This window comes from Poecilia reticulata, linkage group LG2 (assembly GCF_000633615.1).
Source record: "Poecilia reticulata strain Guanapo linkage group LG2, Guppy_female_1.0+MT, whole genome shotgun sequence".
NCBI classification, from domain to species: domain Eukaryota; kingdom Metazoa; phylum Chordata; class Actinopteri; order Cyprinodontiformes; family Poeciliidae; genus Poecilia; species Poecilia reticulata.
The window spans coordinates 28,403,080-28,421,161 of record NC_024332.1 but is presented as its reverse complement, the minus strand read 5'-3'; the positions used below and the strand labels follow the sequence as shown (position 1 = coordinate 28,421,161).

The window sequence follows — 18,082 nt, the reverse complement described above, 5'->3', positions numbered from 1 at the left end:
GCGTGATGTTTTTTTGAGTGTGCGTGATGTTTTTTTGGAGTGTGCGTGATGTTTTTTTGGGTGTGCGTGATGTTTTTTTGAGTGTGCGTGAGTTTCTTGTAGTGTGTGAGAGACTAAACATAGATTTTGTCCTAAACGGCCCCTCATAACATCTGCTGGTAGGCAAACTGCAGTGGATCTAATGTAGACCTCACCTTGTGGTGTGGATGGTGGAGGACTCCCTCATAGGTCTTCATCAGTCCATTACAGGAAAGTGTTATTGGTGCTTAGATGGGAGGATACATTAACTATAGAAGTGACACTTTTATCAAGAAAAAAAAATGAATCTACTGTTTTGTTTTTTTTTTAATCAATTCACTTTTATTCTTTGAAATACAAAACCGGAAGTGATTGAACATGCTTCCATCCTGAGAAACATTTAACAGTGCATTTAACTGTATGAATTATACTCTAACAAGTTAACAACACAGACGATATATTCATTCATTCAACAGTTGTAATGTATTTGCTTAGCTATTTTGTTTTTACCGGAACTGCTGATGTCATGAAGTAGCGAGGCTAAGCTCCGCCCATAGTCGCCTGTTCCTGCAAAAATGGCGGCACAAACAGACCGTGGCGTGCCTCTCAGTACGGTGAGCAGACTTTATCTCCTTGTTTATCGAACTTTGCATCACATTTTTCATGTTGGATTCCAAAGACTTTGCACATAAAGACATTACACTCCTTTCGTGTGCGCAGGAATATGATTTATGCCAATATATTAACAATTAAGCTTGCTGTGTTCAGTGTAGTGTCCTGCCTGGTGATGTTTGCGGCTAGTTGGTCACTAATGTACAATCTCTGTTTAAAAACGAATAACCCGGCAGATAAATGTTTTGTCTGAATCGGAAGTATTTTAGGCTGTTAAGAAAATTTTATGTGGCTGTGTTATGATACGGAGAGCGCTGAGTTTCGGTTTCCAGACAAGTTTCCCCTTATTTCCCTAAAACTGCACAATGATAACTGCTAATTGGGGCGGAAGGGGACACGGGGTCACCACTACGCTGCTAAATTTAAATTATTCTTAAAGAAACTAGAATATTACTCTGTGGAGGAGTTGTTTTGGAGTCAATTCAGTTTTAACTTGATCCTATGAAAATGTTGCAGCTTGTTTTGCATATATCCACGCTACGTGATTTCTACACATCGCTTTAGGTATTTTCTAGGTCTGGATATGTGAAAAGATTCCCTGTTAGTGTTTAAGATATCCGTCCGGCTGTCCATCATTGAGTTCATCCTTCTATGCATCTTTCTCTTCATCCATCGGTCTTTAGATCTGTCTTTCCTTTAATCCATACATATCCATCCATCTTTCTTACTACATCTGATATTTGCAGTTTTACTTATTCAAACCCAAGTTATGACTGTTTATTTTGAATGTATTTTTATTCATGGAGCTATAGAATCATTTTGATGTGTTGTAATGCCATTAGTTTAAATATTTAATCGAGAGCCACAGAATACTGATTTTCATTTTGACTTTTATACGTTCATGCTGTGCAGGTTTAGTACATTATACCTGCAAAGAATAACTTGGGAGATTTAGTCCAATATTATGATTTGACAAAGCAAAAATAATAATTTAAAAAACTAGTTGAAACTGAATGTCCATTCTGAAGTTGCAATTGGAAAGAATAGATTCAAAATAAGAATTGGAAGAATTTCAGTTTAAAAAAAAAAACTTAAATTCACTTCTGTTTATTTTTTTTCTTAGACTTTTTAATAGAATTTTTTTGTCAGTTTTTCCAACATTCAATTTCAACCTGCGATAGAAAAAAGTGACAATTTCTCTAGTAGGTTTGCTCAGATGTTTGTTTCACTTTCAGCTTTCGCCAAAGTTCCTGCACACCAACTCCACCAGCCACACCTGGCCCTTCAGCGCTATCGCTGAACTCATAGGTGAGTCATTTAGGTCATCTGATCATCACCAGAGTGTTTTCTGTTTACACAGTGTTTTTTTATAGATCATTTGTTATTTACGTAACCACCTGCAAACATTTTACCCCTCGCATACTTCTTGAATTTTCTCTTGTTTATCAAAACAGAGGCCCATATTGCAGCCACAGCCCATAATTCAGTTTATTAAACGACCCCCTTCTGAGTAACAGTTTCATCCTGTCTGCACGTCACTTAGAGCATCTGATTGAAGCACCTTTTCATCCGGCAATTTGAAATGTTCATAAGCCCCCTAAAATTTGTTTAAAATCTTTTGATTAGATTTTCTTCTCTAGGAAGGTGTTAAAATGCAATCAACACTGCATAACACTGTTTACTATAACCAACTTGTGCTGATGCTAACTCATCATAGGCTATAAGTTAGAAAAATCAAAGACTTGCATGATTAAAATATGAAACGGGGAGGGAAAACAAAATTCACAGTTTCACTCACCAGGTTCAGATTCTGCATTTTTGTCCATGTTGCTGGAGCTTCAAAGTTGTCAGTCAAGCTAGTTTCCGATCCTCCTTCCTCGGCATAGAGTGCAGTCCATAGGGTTATAGATTCAAAATTGTAGATGATCTAGATAAGATATTGTAACTCGTTTTTCAGTTTTCTTGAATTGTTGTGGTGGCAGGCAACAGCACAAGTTGAACACAAATCAGGTTCAAACTGGCAGAGCTCCCAATTAAACAGATTTTGTTATTAAAGAGTGACTGTTGTTAACTCTGAATCTACCTTTGAGGACCCAGAAGCATAAAACCACTGGAACACTGGAAGTAGCAGTCTTTCATGGTATCCTGTGCACGTTCTTATAATTTATTTTGTTTTGTGAGAATGTAGTTTAAAATCCTTCCCCAAATGAGATCCGTTGCTCCTGTCAGACTTATTCTACTTTAAATAAAGTTTTTGCTTTCTTATGTTTCTGTTTTCTTGACAGACAATGCCTATGACCCAGATGTCAGTGCCAAGCAGTTCTGGATTGATAAAACTGTGGTTAAAGGAGAGGTGTGCCTGAGCTTCATGGATAACGGAAACGGCCTCGACCATGAAACTATGCACAAAATGCTTAGGTACAAACTCCACAGATGTTTCTGTAGGCTTTTGAAAACATTAAAAACCACCATTTATTTTTATATGTTGCTTCTAGAGCAATCGCTTTTAATCTATAATCATTTTGTGCAACGTATCTCCAGGGTTTTGGTATTGTTCTTTACTCCGTTTTCAAGTAATGTTCCATTTTCAAGCCTCTTCGCCCCAAGCTATTAACAATTCAGTTATTAAAGGACGTTTGGTCATAGAAAGAAAAGATGTTTTGAGAGGGGCTAAAGAAAATCCTCCCTGGACTTGAGTTAATCTAAAAGAAATCTCAAAACGGTAAGCCAAGGGTAAAATAGCAAACTTGCAAGAAAAAAAATTGTTTTCAGTGAAGAAAGGACTAGAAATTAGAAAGAGTTATAAGTTGCTGTATAGTTCCTAAGTGGCCTGGAGAAGTTTGTCAATTGAGGTATTTTTTCAGGTCTGGAGAAGCATAAAAAATATTTAGATTTCCTCTTTATTTGCTAAAAGAAAAGTTACGTTCTGTGTCTACGATCTTTCTGTCCTCCATGTTTTTCTTCCCTTCATTCAGTTTTTCTTTTAGGTTTAACATTTAATGCCTTTGTAGAAATATGTACTTTACATTTATAGTGAGCTTTTGTTTAAATACCTACAACGACTAGTTGAAATGAAAATAGACACGTCTTGACGTATAGGAACCTCGTATGTAATACAGAATTAAGATTTTTTTTTTTTTTATTTAAGAAGTTAAACCATTGTAATGCATTGCTTTGAGAGTATATTATAATAGAAAATTATGATAGTGAGCTTCTGTACTTCTTTATTTCAGCTTTGGGTACAGCGACAAGATAGCAGTAAATGGACTGGAGCCCATTGGTATCTATGGTAACGGCTTCAAGTCCGGATCCATGCGTCTCGGCAAAGATGCGATTGTCTTCTCCAAGTCAAAGAGCATATCGTGCATTGGGATGCTTTCTCAAACCTACCTGGAGAAGATTGGAGCCAAGCAAATAATTATTCCTATTATTTCCTTTGAAAATAAGAAATCAAACAGAAATATCCTTTAACCACGTTCAGTGAACGTTTTAAAAGTTGTCCCCTAAATGTTTTGAGGAATGGTTTGTCATCAGTTTTCCTTAACCGTGGCTTCACTCTCCGTCAAAGAAAAACAAGAAGCAAGTCTGAGGGACATCCTGCAATACTCCCTTTTTAAGTCTCATGAGGAACTTCTCGCTGAGATCGATGCCATCACTTCAACCTTGTCCTCAGCTAAAACAGGCACCCGGATCATCATCTGGAATCTCCGCAGGTCTGTTTGTAGACCACACACTCACACGCACACACACCTACACACACACAACCACCAACCTGTAGAGCTTCATGCGATGGTTTGTAGGTTCCTGCACGTGCTCCACATGAATCCCAATCTGTAATTTTTAATATTTTAATGAGATCACCACACTCGTAACTAAATGCTCCTTTCGGATAACATTTCCCTGGTAATCACTCAATCACTCATTTTGATGTGTTGTAATGCCATTAGTTTAAATATTTAGTCGAGAGCCACAGAATACTGATTTTCATTTTCACTTTTATACGTTCATGCTGTGCAGGTTTAGTACATTATACCTGCAAAGAATAACTTAGAGATTTAGTCCAATATTATGATTTGACAAAGCAAAAATAATTAAAAAAACTAGTTGAAACTGAATGTCCATTCTGAAGTTGTAATTGGAAAGAATAGGTTCAAAATAAGAATTGGAAGAATTTCTCAGTTAAAAAAAAAATTAATTCACTTCCGGTTTTTTTTCTTAGACTTTTTAATAGTTAGAATTTTTTTGTCAGTTTTAGATTTTATGTTTTCAGTCTCAAATCTGTTTTTCTAACATTCAATTTCAACCTGCGATAGAAAATAGTGACAATTTCTCTAGTATTTATGTCCATTGTATGCATAGTGATGTTAAATGACCCCGTTGTTGTCCTTCTTAAGTCTGAAGGACAACAAAGTCAAATGTTTAGGGATGGGCATCACAAAGCCTTGATCTCAATCAGAAACCCCCATCTAAAATTCACTTTTATCATCCACATCAGACATTAAGTGGATCTGAGCAGAGTGCAGGACTGCATGCACTTTGAGAACGAATAGCTGGAAGCTCACACATAAAACACATGTTGAGTTGGATGTCTTCACTGATCTCTTTTAGTCCTTATGCATGTAGTCAAAATCCATTCAATTCTTCAAATACAAACACAGTTGCCAAATCAGAACATGGTTGATATTCGGTTCAAAAAAATATTTGTGGGCAACATTTTGGGCATTGCGTTGAATGAAGCCACAGTGTCACTTAGTGACTGTCACTGAACAGAAGACAGAAGAGCAGTATGTCAGTGAAGAATTCACTTCTTTTACTCGGTTTCGCTCGGAGGGGGTTGTGTATTGTTTCACTTGAGCTCAGCTCTTGGATTGCCTGTATCTCATTTGTACTGAGTAAACTGTTTTCATTCATTTCATCATTGTCTTATTTTTAGGACATCTTCCGGATCAACAGAGTTTGATTTTAACCGCGATCGATACGACATCCGCATTCCCTCAGAGGTTTACGAAGAATTAAGCGATCCATCTCAGCCTTCGAACAGGAGTACATCTTATGTTCCTGAGAGTGTGATTTCACTGCGGGTAAGAAGCGGTAAAGGGCAGGGCATCAAATTTATTTTCATGAAATGCTCTTTTTTTTTTTTTACACTAATTCGTTTGCCTTCTTAATTTAAAACGTCAACTGCATTCATATAAACAGCTTACCCAAGTTCTTGGTGTTCACCACAAGCTTCTTGCTGTTTCTTTCTTTTTGTCCTGGTAATTACCTCTTTGTTAAACCTTGATTCCCTTTGTGTCTCTGTGTTGTAGGTGTATTGTAGCATTCTATACCTGAAGCCACGCATGCAGGTCATGGTACGGGGACAAAAGGTGAAGTCTCAGCTCATCGCTAAGAGCCTGGCCTGCATTAGAAAGGACCACTACAAGCCCAATTTTCTGGTATTTCTTTAATTGAGATTTGACAGGAGTTTAGAAGTGTTATTTTTTTCTTATAGTTCCTGAATTTAGTTTTTTTTTTTTCCCCTTATCACTCTAGGACAAACGCATACCTATTATTTTTGGGTATAACACCAAAAGTAAAGACCAGTATGGTATCATGATGTATCACAAGAACAGGCTCATCAAAGCATATGAACGTGTGGGCTGCCAGCTTAAGGTGGGTTTTGTTTATGACCTTCTTTTTATTGAAAACCAAAACTGAACTTTTCTTTGTTTAGGTCAGTCAGGATTTTTAAAAAAGTTTTATTTGCCAGTTTCCAAGAAAAAGTGATAGATGTTTAAAGACTCTTGCCATATAACTGCCCTATGATGCTGTGACATCAAATGAGAAGTTATAAGGACCTCCATAAACCTGGTTGCTCTATTTTCCATAAGTTTAAAAGTGTCATGTTCCTTTTTTTTTTAACAATTTATGCAAGTATAAACCACCATGGGAATGGTCAGCCATCTTATTATTCAGGAAGATTGTGGGTTTCTGTGAGCAGAGAAGAACTTGTTTTAATGCATATGTTAACAACCAAAGAGTTTGAATTTTGGAGCTCTGTCATATGGTCTGATGAAACTAAAATTGAAAAAAGCATGGATTCAAGGTCTTCCAAATGGAAGATAATCTTAAGTCTGAAGGACAACAAAGTCAAATGTTTAGGGATGGGCATCACAAAGCCTTGATCTCAGTCCTATAGAAAATCTGAGAAGATCTGATTAGGCTTGTCCAAGGGAACTGACCTACAACCCTGACTCACTAACAGCAGGTTTGTCAAAAGGAATGGGCCAAAACTCCAGAAAGTTACCGTTGCTTGTGACAGGAAATCCAAAACATCAGACCCAAGTCACAGTTCAAAGGCAAACATCTGGATTTGAAGTTAAAAGCATTTTCTAGCAGTGATTAAAACCAAGAAATCTAATTTATTGTCAGACAATAAGTTAAAAAAAGCCATATGTCTGTTTACATGTATGTAAATATCTGGGTTAAACTGTGTTTGAATCTTCTAAATCCTTTCGTTCAACAGGCCAACATTAAAGGTGTTGGAGTCATCGGGGTGATCGAATGTAACTTTCTGGATCCTACCCACAACAAGCAGAGCTTCAACGAGACTGATAAGTACAGGTAATAATGTCAATGATGCACTCAGGATTATCATAAACTGTTACAAATTTATTTGGTATTCTTGAATTCTCAAAAAATACGTCGGGTTTATTTTTTTGGATTTGAACAGAAAAACCATCAACAGTTTGGGGACTAAACTGGAGGAGTACTGGAACGAGATCCGTTACAGAATGACCAAAGAAGACCCAAACAGCACCGTGCCAGTGGAAGATACCATGTTGGTACACAGTCAAGAGAGAGACGTGAAATATTGTAATTTGTTTTAGTTTAACCAGTGTGACTCTTTAGGAAGCGACCGGATCAGAACTGGGTGCAGTGCGACGGCTGTTTGCAGTGGCGTAAACTCCCGGACGGGATCGACGTCAACAAGCTGCCGGATAAGTGGTACTGCTTGTTAAACCCCGATCCACAGTTCAGGTAACAGAGCTTTTTAGGATCATTTTAAATGAAAACATAGAAATAAATTACATAATCTAAACTCTTCTGCGTTTGTTTTCTTGTTTACTACTAAAATAAAGCACTCCTGATGAAAATACTCCAGTTTTTTCCTGTGCTAAAACACAGTATTGGCAGCAGCATTCACTTAGGATAATTTGGCAACAAAGGCATAGAGACTGGCAAGAATGATAGCCGATCGGTAATACAATTATTTTTATCAACTTAAAGTCTCATCTAAACACTCTCTGTATGTTTTACCGTGTAGGAGCTGCAAGGTAGAAGAAGAGCCTGAGGACTCCGATGATGATCAGCCGTCGTACCGGAAGACCTACAAACAACAGTCAGTAAATATAGTTTGAACATTATGCTGAAAAATCCCAGAGTTGTCAGTGGGGAAAATAAATATTTGATATGCAACAGGTTTATCAAGTTTCTCCACTTTCAAAGAATGGAGAGGTCTGCGATTGTTATTGTAGTTGCACCTCAACTGTGATTTTAAAAAATCCAGAAAGTCACGTTGTGTGATTTTTATATCAGAAATTATTCTAGCTCTCAAGAACCCGTCCCATCCTCCACTCATTACTTGTATGAATTGCACCTGTTTGAACTCCTTTCCTGTATAAAAGGCACTGGTAACACTTTATTTGAAGGGGTGTGCATTCATCAGAGTAAAGAAGGGTTGAACATTAGCACATAAAATTCAGTGTGTGCTACAGATCTGTTGCTACATTGTAGTAAAACAAAACATCGTGTTATGTGTCGTGTCGTGTTATGACATAACACGACAGGAGTTATGTCATAAACATGACATAACTCCTGTCGTGAACATAGAGAAGTCTTTATGAATGTTTATAGGCCTGTCGCGATAAACGATAAATCAATTAATCGGACGATAAAAAAACCTATCGAGATAATTTTAATTATCGTCTTTATCGTCTCTTCCTGCCTTTTTTTCTTTCTGTTGACGACGTTGAATGAAAAACGCTCAGCTCCGGTGCTCTGCACTGACCCTCCCTTCCTCATTTCCTTAGTCTAATGTCCAGCGCACATTACACGAGTTGTCGGCCCATTTTCAAACCCTGAGAGACACATTAGCCGACAGAAATCCTAGGTATAACGGTTCGATCGGGTTCGTCGTGCCGTGTGATGTCCAGCCACATGGGCACAAAATAACGGCTGCAAGTCCAGTTAACTAATTTTAAAATCAGGCATTAATCAATGCTTTACTAGAATCTACCTGTGTTGCATGTGGCTATAGAGTCAGCATAAAGTCCTGACTGAATGAAAATCATTATAACCTATTTATGTCACGTTAACGAAGAACAGCTGAAAACCTACTGGGTTTTTCAACTGAGGTACCAATTTGGCTCCAACTCCTCCCCTTGTCATTCCTATATTCTTTGCACGAAACGTTAAATAAATATTAATATTGTTTCCACATATCATCTCTCATGTCCGCTGGACTTCGGGTTGCGCTGTGTCAGCTGTTTGGGATTCCCCTCCGTAATTTCTCCTATTTCCCCTCAGAAAGCAGGAGGAGAATCCGCGCTCTGATTGGCTACCTGTCACATTCAGCGTTAAGCTCCCAGTCTGGAAAAACCCCTAATTTAGATCAGAGCAGCCACGACAATCTACCATAACACACCACACACTGCAGGATGATCGGTTAGATCGGCCAACGATTTAAGATTGTCATAAGGGGAAAATAGGGGCAAAAAATGGTGTAGTGTGAACTATTGCATTAGGTAGTCAGATGTGCCCGTTTTCTCCATTTAAATCTAGAGATTACTGAAGGGCAATACAGACTTCATAATCTGCACTCTTTTGGTTGAATGCAGTATTTATTTCCACTTTGGCTTTATATTGTTTAGTTTTTATTCAAGTATGTTTTTTGTTAATGGAGACTGAGAATCCATTTTATTTTTGTTTTTGGTTGTTTATTTAGTTTATCAGTTTCAGTGTTACGTGTTATTTTGAAAATAAATATCAGGAAATCGCATGTATTATTAGTCATTTCCTTTAAATCAGTGTCAAAAGGTCTTGAAACAATATTATTGTTTATTGCAATAATTTCTTTAGACAATTAATCGTCCAGCAAAATTTGTTATCGTGACAGGCCTAAATGTTTATGACAGTGGTCATGAAGTGTCATTCGGTAAATAATGACACTTTTAATGCAAAGTTGCTCTAAAAATGGCATTAAAAGCCCATTAAAAATGCCAACTTTGCATTAAATTATTGTAATTTACAAAATCATGCAAAGTTGGCATTTTTAATGGACTTTTAATGCAGCTTTTAGAGCAACTTTGCATTAAAAGTGTCATTATTTACTGAATGACACTTTATGACAACTGTCATAAACATTCATAAAGACTTCTTTATGTTCACGACAGGAGTTATGTCATGTTTATGACAGTGCCATGTCAGTCTTATGGACACCCTTCCAAATAAAGTGTTACCAAGACACGTGGCCACACTCTAAATCAATTAGACTTCAACATCTCTGCCCATCAGTAAGGAGACTGAAGATGGTTTATGGCTGGGTTAGTAGCATGATAACGGCCCGAAACGCACAGCCCGTAAAACATTCCTACCAATAGTCAGGCCTGTTTTTAAGATTTTTAGAAGCAGCTGAAGACCAAATCACTTTTATTATGTCCTGATGCATGAAAACCCTAGGACTGTAAGAGGGTGTACATTGTTTCTCCCATGCCTGTTCATAATGTCATCCATAATGTGAACATGTTTGACACCAGAAGCATGAGTTTATTTTTTTTCTTCATCTTATTTGTAACAGAGAGAGGGAGAACAAAAAGAAACAAGGACAGAAATTTGAACAGGTATGAAGCTTACCTTCTTTAAATGTGTATATATATATAATTACCAGGTTAGCAGTGTGTTTACTATTTATTCCTATTCTCTCCTAGGATGAAGAAGAGCGGTATTTGGATTTGGAGAAATTGGATAGAGAGTCCAAAGCTTTTAAACGACAGCACAATAAGCTTACCCGGCAGCTTCAACAAGTGGTGCGTAATTTAAATACGCTTAAGTTATGGTTTGTAATTTTGACTCTATTCATTTGAAGCATTCTGTGAATTTAGATGTCCTACTCTTGTGTTTCTATTCAACTTTAAGCATCCCGCAAAACCTGAGATTGCTTGAGTTCTGCACTGTTTAAGTGCAGAGAAAATGGCATTTATAAATAAAGTTGGTTTCTTAGCACTTTGTGTTGCTGGATGCTTCATACTACCAGATTTTGCAGGAAACTTCTGCATTTAAGAAGTCGAGGGACAGACATACAGTAATTGGCTTTCTACCGTATATTTGTGGTTTAACACTGACAGAAATGTAGTTTTTCACTTATGTTTGTTCACAAACATAAGTCTCAACTGAATAGGATATATTAAATTTATTAGTACCCCAGTGGGGACATTGACATTTTAATGCAGCCCATCCAAAAGAACAAAAACCAAACAAACAACATAAGACATGAGTAAACAGGTGTCTGAGGCGGCAGCCCTGGGAGGCGCTGCCCTTTCATTTGATGAGGGGGGGAAGGAACACTATAAAAGAGGAGGGAAAAAAATCATATCACAGAAATGTGTTTGTAACAGGACACAGTGTGAAATTACCAACAAACAAAATGATCTTTGCACAAAAAAGCAACTTGCAGACAACACTCAAACATGTGGGAACAGGGTGCTGAGGGAAGCGTTTCAGCCGGCCTCAGCAGAAACGCTCCGATTCTGGTCCGCACATGTCATGTGGGAAAGGGAGCCAGTTAGTGGGAGCAGAGCGTCTTGTTTACATAACATGCAGGAGAAATCGAGGTTGCCAGCATTCCAAGGCTGACGCAAGGAGAGCCAGTTCAGATAAATGTTTATTTGGTGTCAGTAATAAACATTTAATGCTTTTCAAAAAGGAAAAAAATTATGGGGAAAAAAGCTTAAAGTCTGAAAAGTTTCAGCATTTACTTTGTCCTCATTTTGGTTTCAAGATTTCAGCAAATCCCCCTGGCATCCCCCTCACTGATGGTCACTCATTTTTGTTTTTCCATGGCCAAGATTTTGTGACATTATTTTGTTTAGCCAATTATTGGAAAKTGACCAGATGTTCTCAGCGTGACTTAAGATCTGAGTACTTTGTTGGTCATGAGCCAAAATTTGATTTAATCCTTGAAATTTTGATGTTCAACACTTGATCTGTTAAAAGTCCTTTTAACAGATCAAGTATTAAAAACGCTGCTCCTGAATTGCTGGGAAAAGTTGCCTGAATGTCGTTGTTCCAGTTTATATCCATGGGCATGTGTTTTGGAAAAGAAATGTATGTACACAGGGTGCTTTACATCCCTCATGATACAAGAGTCATGGTGGTGCTCATCTTTTCTCCTCTGGACAGTGCAGATGTTCCAAAGAGTCCATTTTTATCTTGGACGTTCTTCTTGCTGTCCTGCTGGACACCAGGCTAGGTTTCTTCCACCGTGTCTGAGGGGAAAGTCGCACACAGCTGCCGGCTGCTCCAGAGCGTCAGCAGTGCAGAGCTGAAGGAAGACGCTTGATGACCGTCTTAAATGCCCAATTTTCTTTTTCTTCAAAGCAGCTGAATCTCTTCCCTTGAAGTTCTCGATGACTCCTTAAATTAATTCAGGTGCAGCCTTTACTCTGAAGCCCTTTTGATCCAAAGCTGGATAATTAATAAAAGAAGAAAGGTTTCAAGACTCACCATATTTTAACAAAAAAAAAAAAACAATCATTCTGCTTCTCTAATCTAATCAGAATGACTGAATATCAGCTTTCCTTATAAACACTTCAGCCTGAGCTCATCGGAGTGATGCTAGCATGTCATTTTGTCAAAAGGCTGAAAAAATTTACTTAAAATTATTAGTATTTAAATTAATATTTCTCTGATATCATTGAAAATCCTCCCAGGCTCAGTGCAGGTGTTACCATAAAGCAAAAGGTGTGAAAATGCGCCCGGCAAAATTTCTGTCAATTCCAAAACTCTTAAGCAAATTTAGAATCTGGTCAAGTTTTACAATTTATGCTTAAAACTCAGCCTTGGCATTTGGATAAACTGAAGTGCTTTTATTATTATTTTTGAGTTGATATAAGAGAATTGCATTACAACATACATGGATGAGCTTTGAGTTTGTCACCTATTTTTACTGGTTAGCAACAGACTAAGCATATCTTTCTCTCCTAAACTTCAAAAGACAGATTGAAGATTTTTATTAGGCTGTGGGATTTCATGTTCTTACATGTTTGAAGAATCTGGCTTTAAGAAGGAACTTTGGGAAAAGCCTGTTCAAATTGAAAAAATACTGAAAGAAGTTCAAATTTTACACCCAAGTTCAACCAGATATTCACACAGAATTCTGTTTTTGGTAAAGTTTTGACCTGCTGCCATTTAAAAAAAAAAAAGCAATATCAGAAGGTATAGGAACAACACTCAAAGTACTGCCAGCATTTCCGAATCCAACATGTTAACTAGCAGATAGCAGACATGGGTTCGGTACTCAGAAAGATTAAAAAGAACCTTTTGTAACACATTTAACATTCATGTTATTTGCTGGAAATCTTGCTCTCTCCCGCTCTTTTGCAGCCTGAATGTAAAGCAGGTATCTCTTCACATTGAAGCAGACTGTAGAAAGCACATTTTGTAGTTTTTGCTCACCATTTATCAGTTCAACTCAAAACCAACGATTTGTTGCATGAAGCCAACATGTCGCAAACAACTAAACATGTTTTTGTGCAAGAAATGTTGTAAAAGAATTTCCATGATTTCCTTTTGATTAAATCCTGTAACATGAGGAAGTTCTGTCAAACAGAATTTTACTTGGTTCTTTTGGAAAACAAAACAGATATTTTCAAGTCAGAACTTAATATTAGGTTCCCTGCTGACTTAGATTCAAATTTCACAAAAAAATGTGGTTTCAGAAAATGATTGATTTTAAAAATATTGTCGTTCTCTCTGCAGTCTGCTAATTACCCGACGAGTAGGGCTGATTCCACCCTGCGGATGTCCTCAAACATTTCACAAGCTCGTAAGGACATGATTTCTTCAGCAGGTTAGCAAAATGCAAACCAACAAAAAAAGAAAGGTGATTGAGATGAACTTGTTTTCTATCCTCTGCAGCCAGCAGCCCTCCCAGCAGCGACTCTCCTCTAGTGATCACCAACGTTTGCTCGCTCTCAGCGGCATCAGCAACCCTGAGGTACGAGGGTGCAGTGCCCTGAAAATGTATTCTCTCACATTTTTGTGACATCCACAACTACAAACTGTATTTTTTCTTCTTTTTTTTTCTTTTCTTTTTTTTTTTTTTTTGTAATTGGGATTTTACACAATAAACCAATACGTCGTAGTTCAACTAATAATGTACAACTCAGCATGTCACATTTTAAGAATGTGTTTATTTTTAAAACCGTTTTCTTCAGTTTCACAATTATACTCTACTTTGTGTTGGGCTATAACAGTCAGTCCCCAAAATAAGATGAAATTAGCAAAGGTTGCAAAAGGTAGAGGGTTGGGAACACATTTGCAAGACACTGATTATTTCACAGTGATGAATGGTCATGAATACTTGGTTGTTTTTGCTCTGCAGGGGGAAAAGGAGCCAGGTTGTCACTCCACAAAGCACGCCAAAACGACCCAGAGTGAACGGTTTTCAGCCGGGCGCCTCTGACACCCCCGTATCCGTGCGCATTGACAGCAGCGACACAGATGAGACCGATGATGACATTGTCATCTTGGAAACTGCAAGTACGCCCAAACCCAAACAGCCCATTGGTACTTTAAGGAAAGTGAAGCAAGAGAAAGAGGAGAGTGAAAATCAAATCCCGATGGTGCTAGAGTGCACCGACGACGCTGCTGTGGACGAGACCTCCGAGGCGACGGCCGAAGCCGAAACCTGCCCACCTGCAGCAGTGGCCAGCGCCACCACCCAGACCGCCGCTTTTGAAGTGAAGGAGGAACAACAGAGTCAGATTCAGATTGAGGGGAACGGCGAAACGGCTAGTAGGAGTGGTTCAACTCCAGATCTGCCCGTTGAAAGAGAAGTGAAGAAGGAACAGCAGAATCAAACTGAAGGGAGCTACGAAACGGCGAGTAGGACCGGGTCAAATCCAGATCTGCCCATTGAAAGAGAAATTAAGCTGGAGAGCAGTGACGGGGTTCAGAACCACCAAGGGGAATCCTTGAGCAACGGAGCGGCACATATGGAGAGTGATGAAGGTGCTGGTCCTTCTTCTTCTGTTCTGCAGTACCCCAATATCGATGAAGTTCAGAAACAACAAGATAAGCTCGTGGAGCTGATGCAGGAAACGGCCCAGGAGAGAGACGCCTTGAGAGAGCAGCTGAAACTTCTCACCTCTCAGCTGGAGGATGTGCAGAGCCGACTGCAGCAACAGCCTCAGGCCAAGGTAAAGGAGTCCTCACACCAAGCCTGCCAGACTGACACTCAGACAGACTACAAGGGCCTTTTTGAGAGGGCCAAACAGAAAATAAATGATTTAATAAGGGACAAAGAGGCTTTATTGGCAGCTAACGAGAGCAAGAGCAATCCAAACTGTGGCCAAGATGAGGAAAATGACATTGAGGAGATTTCGCTTAAAGTCAGCCGTTTGGTCCATGAACTAGACGAGAGGAACAAGGAAAGAGAAGAACTGCGCCTTCAGGTCAGTATGCCATCCAAAATATTCTTTTTACATTACGCATATAATTTTAACTCCCTATAAAGCCACGAGAAAAGAGCTGACATAGCGATCAGTGTCTAAAGACTTTAGCCATTATTTTAGGAAGGTGACATATTGAAAATGAACAACCAGACGGTAAAAGCACATCTCACTAAATCAGGGTACCACTGAAAGGGTAATGTATTCCAGTAATTCAGTTCAAAAAGTGAAACTTGTAGAGATGCACTATGCACAGTGGGATATAGTTTGAGAGTACTTCTGATCAAATGGATTATGGATGACAGAAAGTCCAAAGTAATTTTTTTTATAAAAGGTAGATTAATATAGACATATCATGTTATGGCCCACACTAGTAATTCARTTCAGTAACATCAGTTGAGGAATATCAGACCTGATGTTAGGACAAAAGGACTGGACTGTTGCTCTAAGGTGCAAATGAAAGTTTACAAATGAAATGTTAACTTTCATTTACTTTGAAATCAAGATCATGGAGTCTGGAAGAGTGGGGAGAACAGAATAGAAGTCGCCTAATATTTTAATTAATTTGTGTTTTTGCTCAAACACAAATAAATTAAAATATAAAGGAGTCAGAACAAAAAATATCTGAAATCACTTGATTTCTAAAGCTGAAACATTTCATATCAATCAAATTTTATTTGTATAGCACATTTTGGCTAGCAARGCATTTCAAAGTGCTTTACATAATTCAAATAAAAACAGCAAGTGACATTGAATAAACAGTGAGAAAGAGAAAGATTTTGAAAAAAAAAAAAGATTAAGAAAGATAAAAACATTAAAACCTGCACCCCTTTTAGGACTTCAGTTAAACGTCGTTTAACTGGGACTTCATAGTTCAAACATTTTATTTGTACATTTTTGTTATCCTGATGTGAATTCTCTATTTTTTCCGACAGCTGGATAATCTGGAGGAGGAGAAGTCGACTTTGGCAGCCCAGTGTGAGGAGCTCAAGTTGAGAATGCAGCAGCAAAGAGAAAATGCTCGGTCTTCAGCAGGGTCCCGCACCTCTGGCACAAACTCAGACGCCTCCAGTTGGTAGGACTGCAGAAAACCCCCTAATGTGTTTCTATGAAACCACCGAGACAGGAATCTTAATCTCTCTCTGGTTCATGTTTTTTCCTCTATTCCTCTTTTCAGCTTGATCGAGCTCCGTCAGAACGTCGGCCGCCTCCTCGTCTCCCGGGTGCCGGCGCTGGACCTGGCGCAGGTTAATTTCGAATGCAACGTCATCGATGAGATCCTCGAGCAGGTTCTTACAGGCACAGACTTCTAATTCCCAGGCTGAAAGGCTGCGCTCGGTTTGGAAAATCACCTCCGCTGAATTAAGGTCTTCCTGCTGACTCTCGGATCTGGAACAGGTCCAAACCTGACCGGTTTCCAAAATGGATTGTAAACTGTTGGGCTTCTGAAGAACATTTTCAGGGAGTCAAATGAATGTCTGAGGTTTATTTATTTAAAATGTTCACATTTTATGATCTCTTTTTTTTTTTTTTTTTAAGTGTGTCTCAGTTACAGATCTGCTTTAAAGAGAATCTGTGTGATGTTTGTTCCCATGCATTGTTCCTAAATTATGGAAGGTCGCGTTCTGTCCTGCGCCTCTCACCGTCTTCCTGTTTCATAGTCTGGCTTGTGTAAAATCTGGACATCCGTCGTCGTTACCAGTTTTATACAAATCCTTCCAGATTCTCCTGCTTAGACTTGCAAAATCAGGAATCTTAACTCATCTGAATGGTCATGAATACATGGTTGTTTTTGCGCTGCAGGGGGAAAAGGAGCCAGGTTGTCACTCCACAAAGCACGCCAAAACGACCCAGAGTGAACGGTTTTCAGCCGTTCACTTTTTTTTGTGATTTTACTTAATTTTAGCATCTTTTAAATTAATAAAGGAGGTTTTTTACATTTTAATCGGAAGATTTTAGTTATTTTATTTCATGCTTACTGTTTTTGACCCGTCTAAGTGTCACACTACTTCCTTTTTTTTTTTTTCCCCAAACATGTATATAATGTTAAATCTATTTTCATACTCCCTATGTTCTGTGTAAATCATTTGTTCTCTAATTTTGACAGATATTGTGAAGTTCCAGCAATAAGCCTTGCAGTACATTTCTGGATATTGCCAATTGAACTTAAGCTTCACGTTTCTGTGGCTGGTTTTGTTCAAACTGCAACTAAGAGCTATGGCGAACTGAATCTGAATGTCGTTTATTGCAACTAAAGAGATTTTAGAAACATAATTCCTTGTAGTAAAATTTTTTTCTGGTGTGTTAAAGTGCATTTCGGCAAACTAGAATATTGTAAAGTTTCTTTATTTTAGTAATTCTATCCAAAAAGGAAAACTCATATAGAGTCATTGTATGCCTCTTATTTTTTCTAGTTGCAAGAAAAACTGGATCAAATATTGGATCATACACATTCATTTAAATAATAAAAAAAAAAGATTCTGTTCAAAGATTGAAACTCACGTTTCATAAACAGTATTTGGTCTCGTCTTTCCCATTTTGAAGAATACCACTAGCTGAAGCCAACTAGTATTTCTCAAGTGGATCAATACAGAATAAAAAAATATGCAATGTTGTATTGCTCAACATAACACAAACACACGGTATCACGCAGACATACAAACATCACAAAGCAGGTGTAAACAGGTCAGTGCAATATTGTAAATGAAACAGACCAAAGGTACCTTTCTGAAATGGCT

The 18,082-nt window shown here is 38.2% G+C and overlaps 1 protein-coding gene across 2 annotated transcripts; it reads left to right on the top strand.

Moving 5' to 3' along the window:
* Nucleotides 1-417: 417 nt before the first annotated feature.
* morc3a (MORC family CW-type zinc finger 3a) lies at nucleotides 418-17,618 on the top strand. 2 transcript variants are annotated; one of them, XM_008401000.2, is made up of 19 exons: nucleotides 418-632; nucleotides 1,866-1,938; nucleotides 2,916-3,048; nucleotides 3,864-4,090; nucleotides 4,187-4,343; nucleotides 5,564-5,711; nucleotides 5,940-6,068; nucleotides 6,166-6,285; nucleotides 7,139-7,236; nucleotides 7,346-7,453; nucleotides 7,525-7,653; nucleotides 7,940-8,014; nucleotides 10,472-10,514; nucleotides 10,602-10,700; nucleotides 13,651-13,741; nucleotides 13,810-13,888; nucleotides 14,276-15,347; nucleotides 16,280-16,419; nucleotides 16,522-17,618. In XM_008401000.2, the coding sequence occupies exons 1-19, from the start codon at nucleotides 594-596 to the stop codon at nucleotides 16,655-16,657; spliced, it is 3,096 nt and encodes a 1,031-aa protein (XP_008399222.1). In that variant the 5' UTR covers nucleotides 418-593; the 3' UTR covers nucleotides 16,658-17,618. The 2 variants fall into 2 exon arrangements, with proteins under 2 accessions (XP_008399222.1, XP_008399230.1); XM_008401008.2 differs by having other exon boundaries at nucleotides 421-632; nucleotides 13,651-13,717.
* Nucleotides 17,619-18,082: the final 464 nt, after the last annotated feature.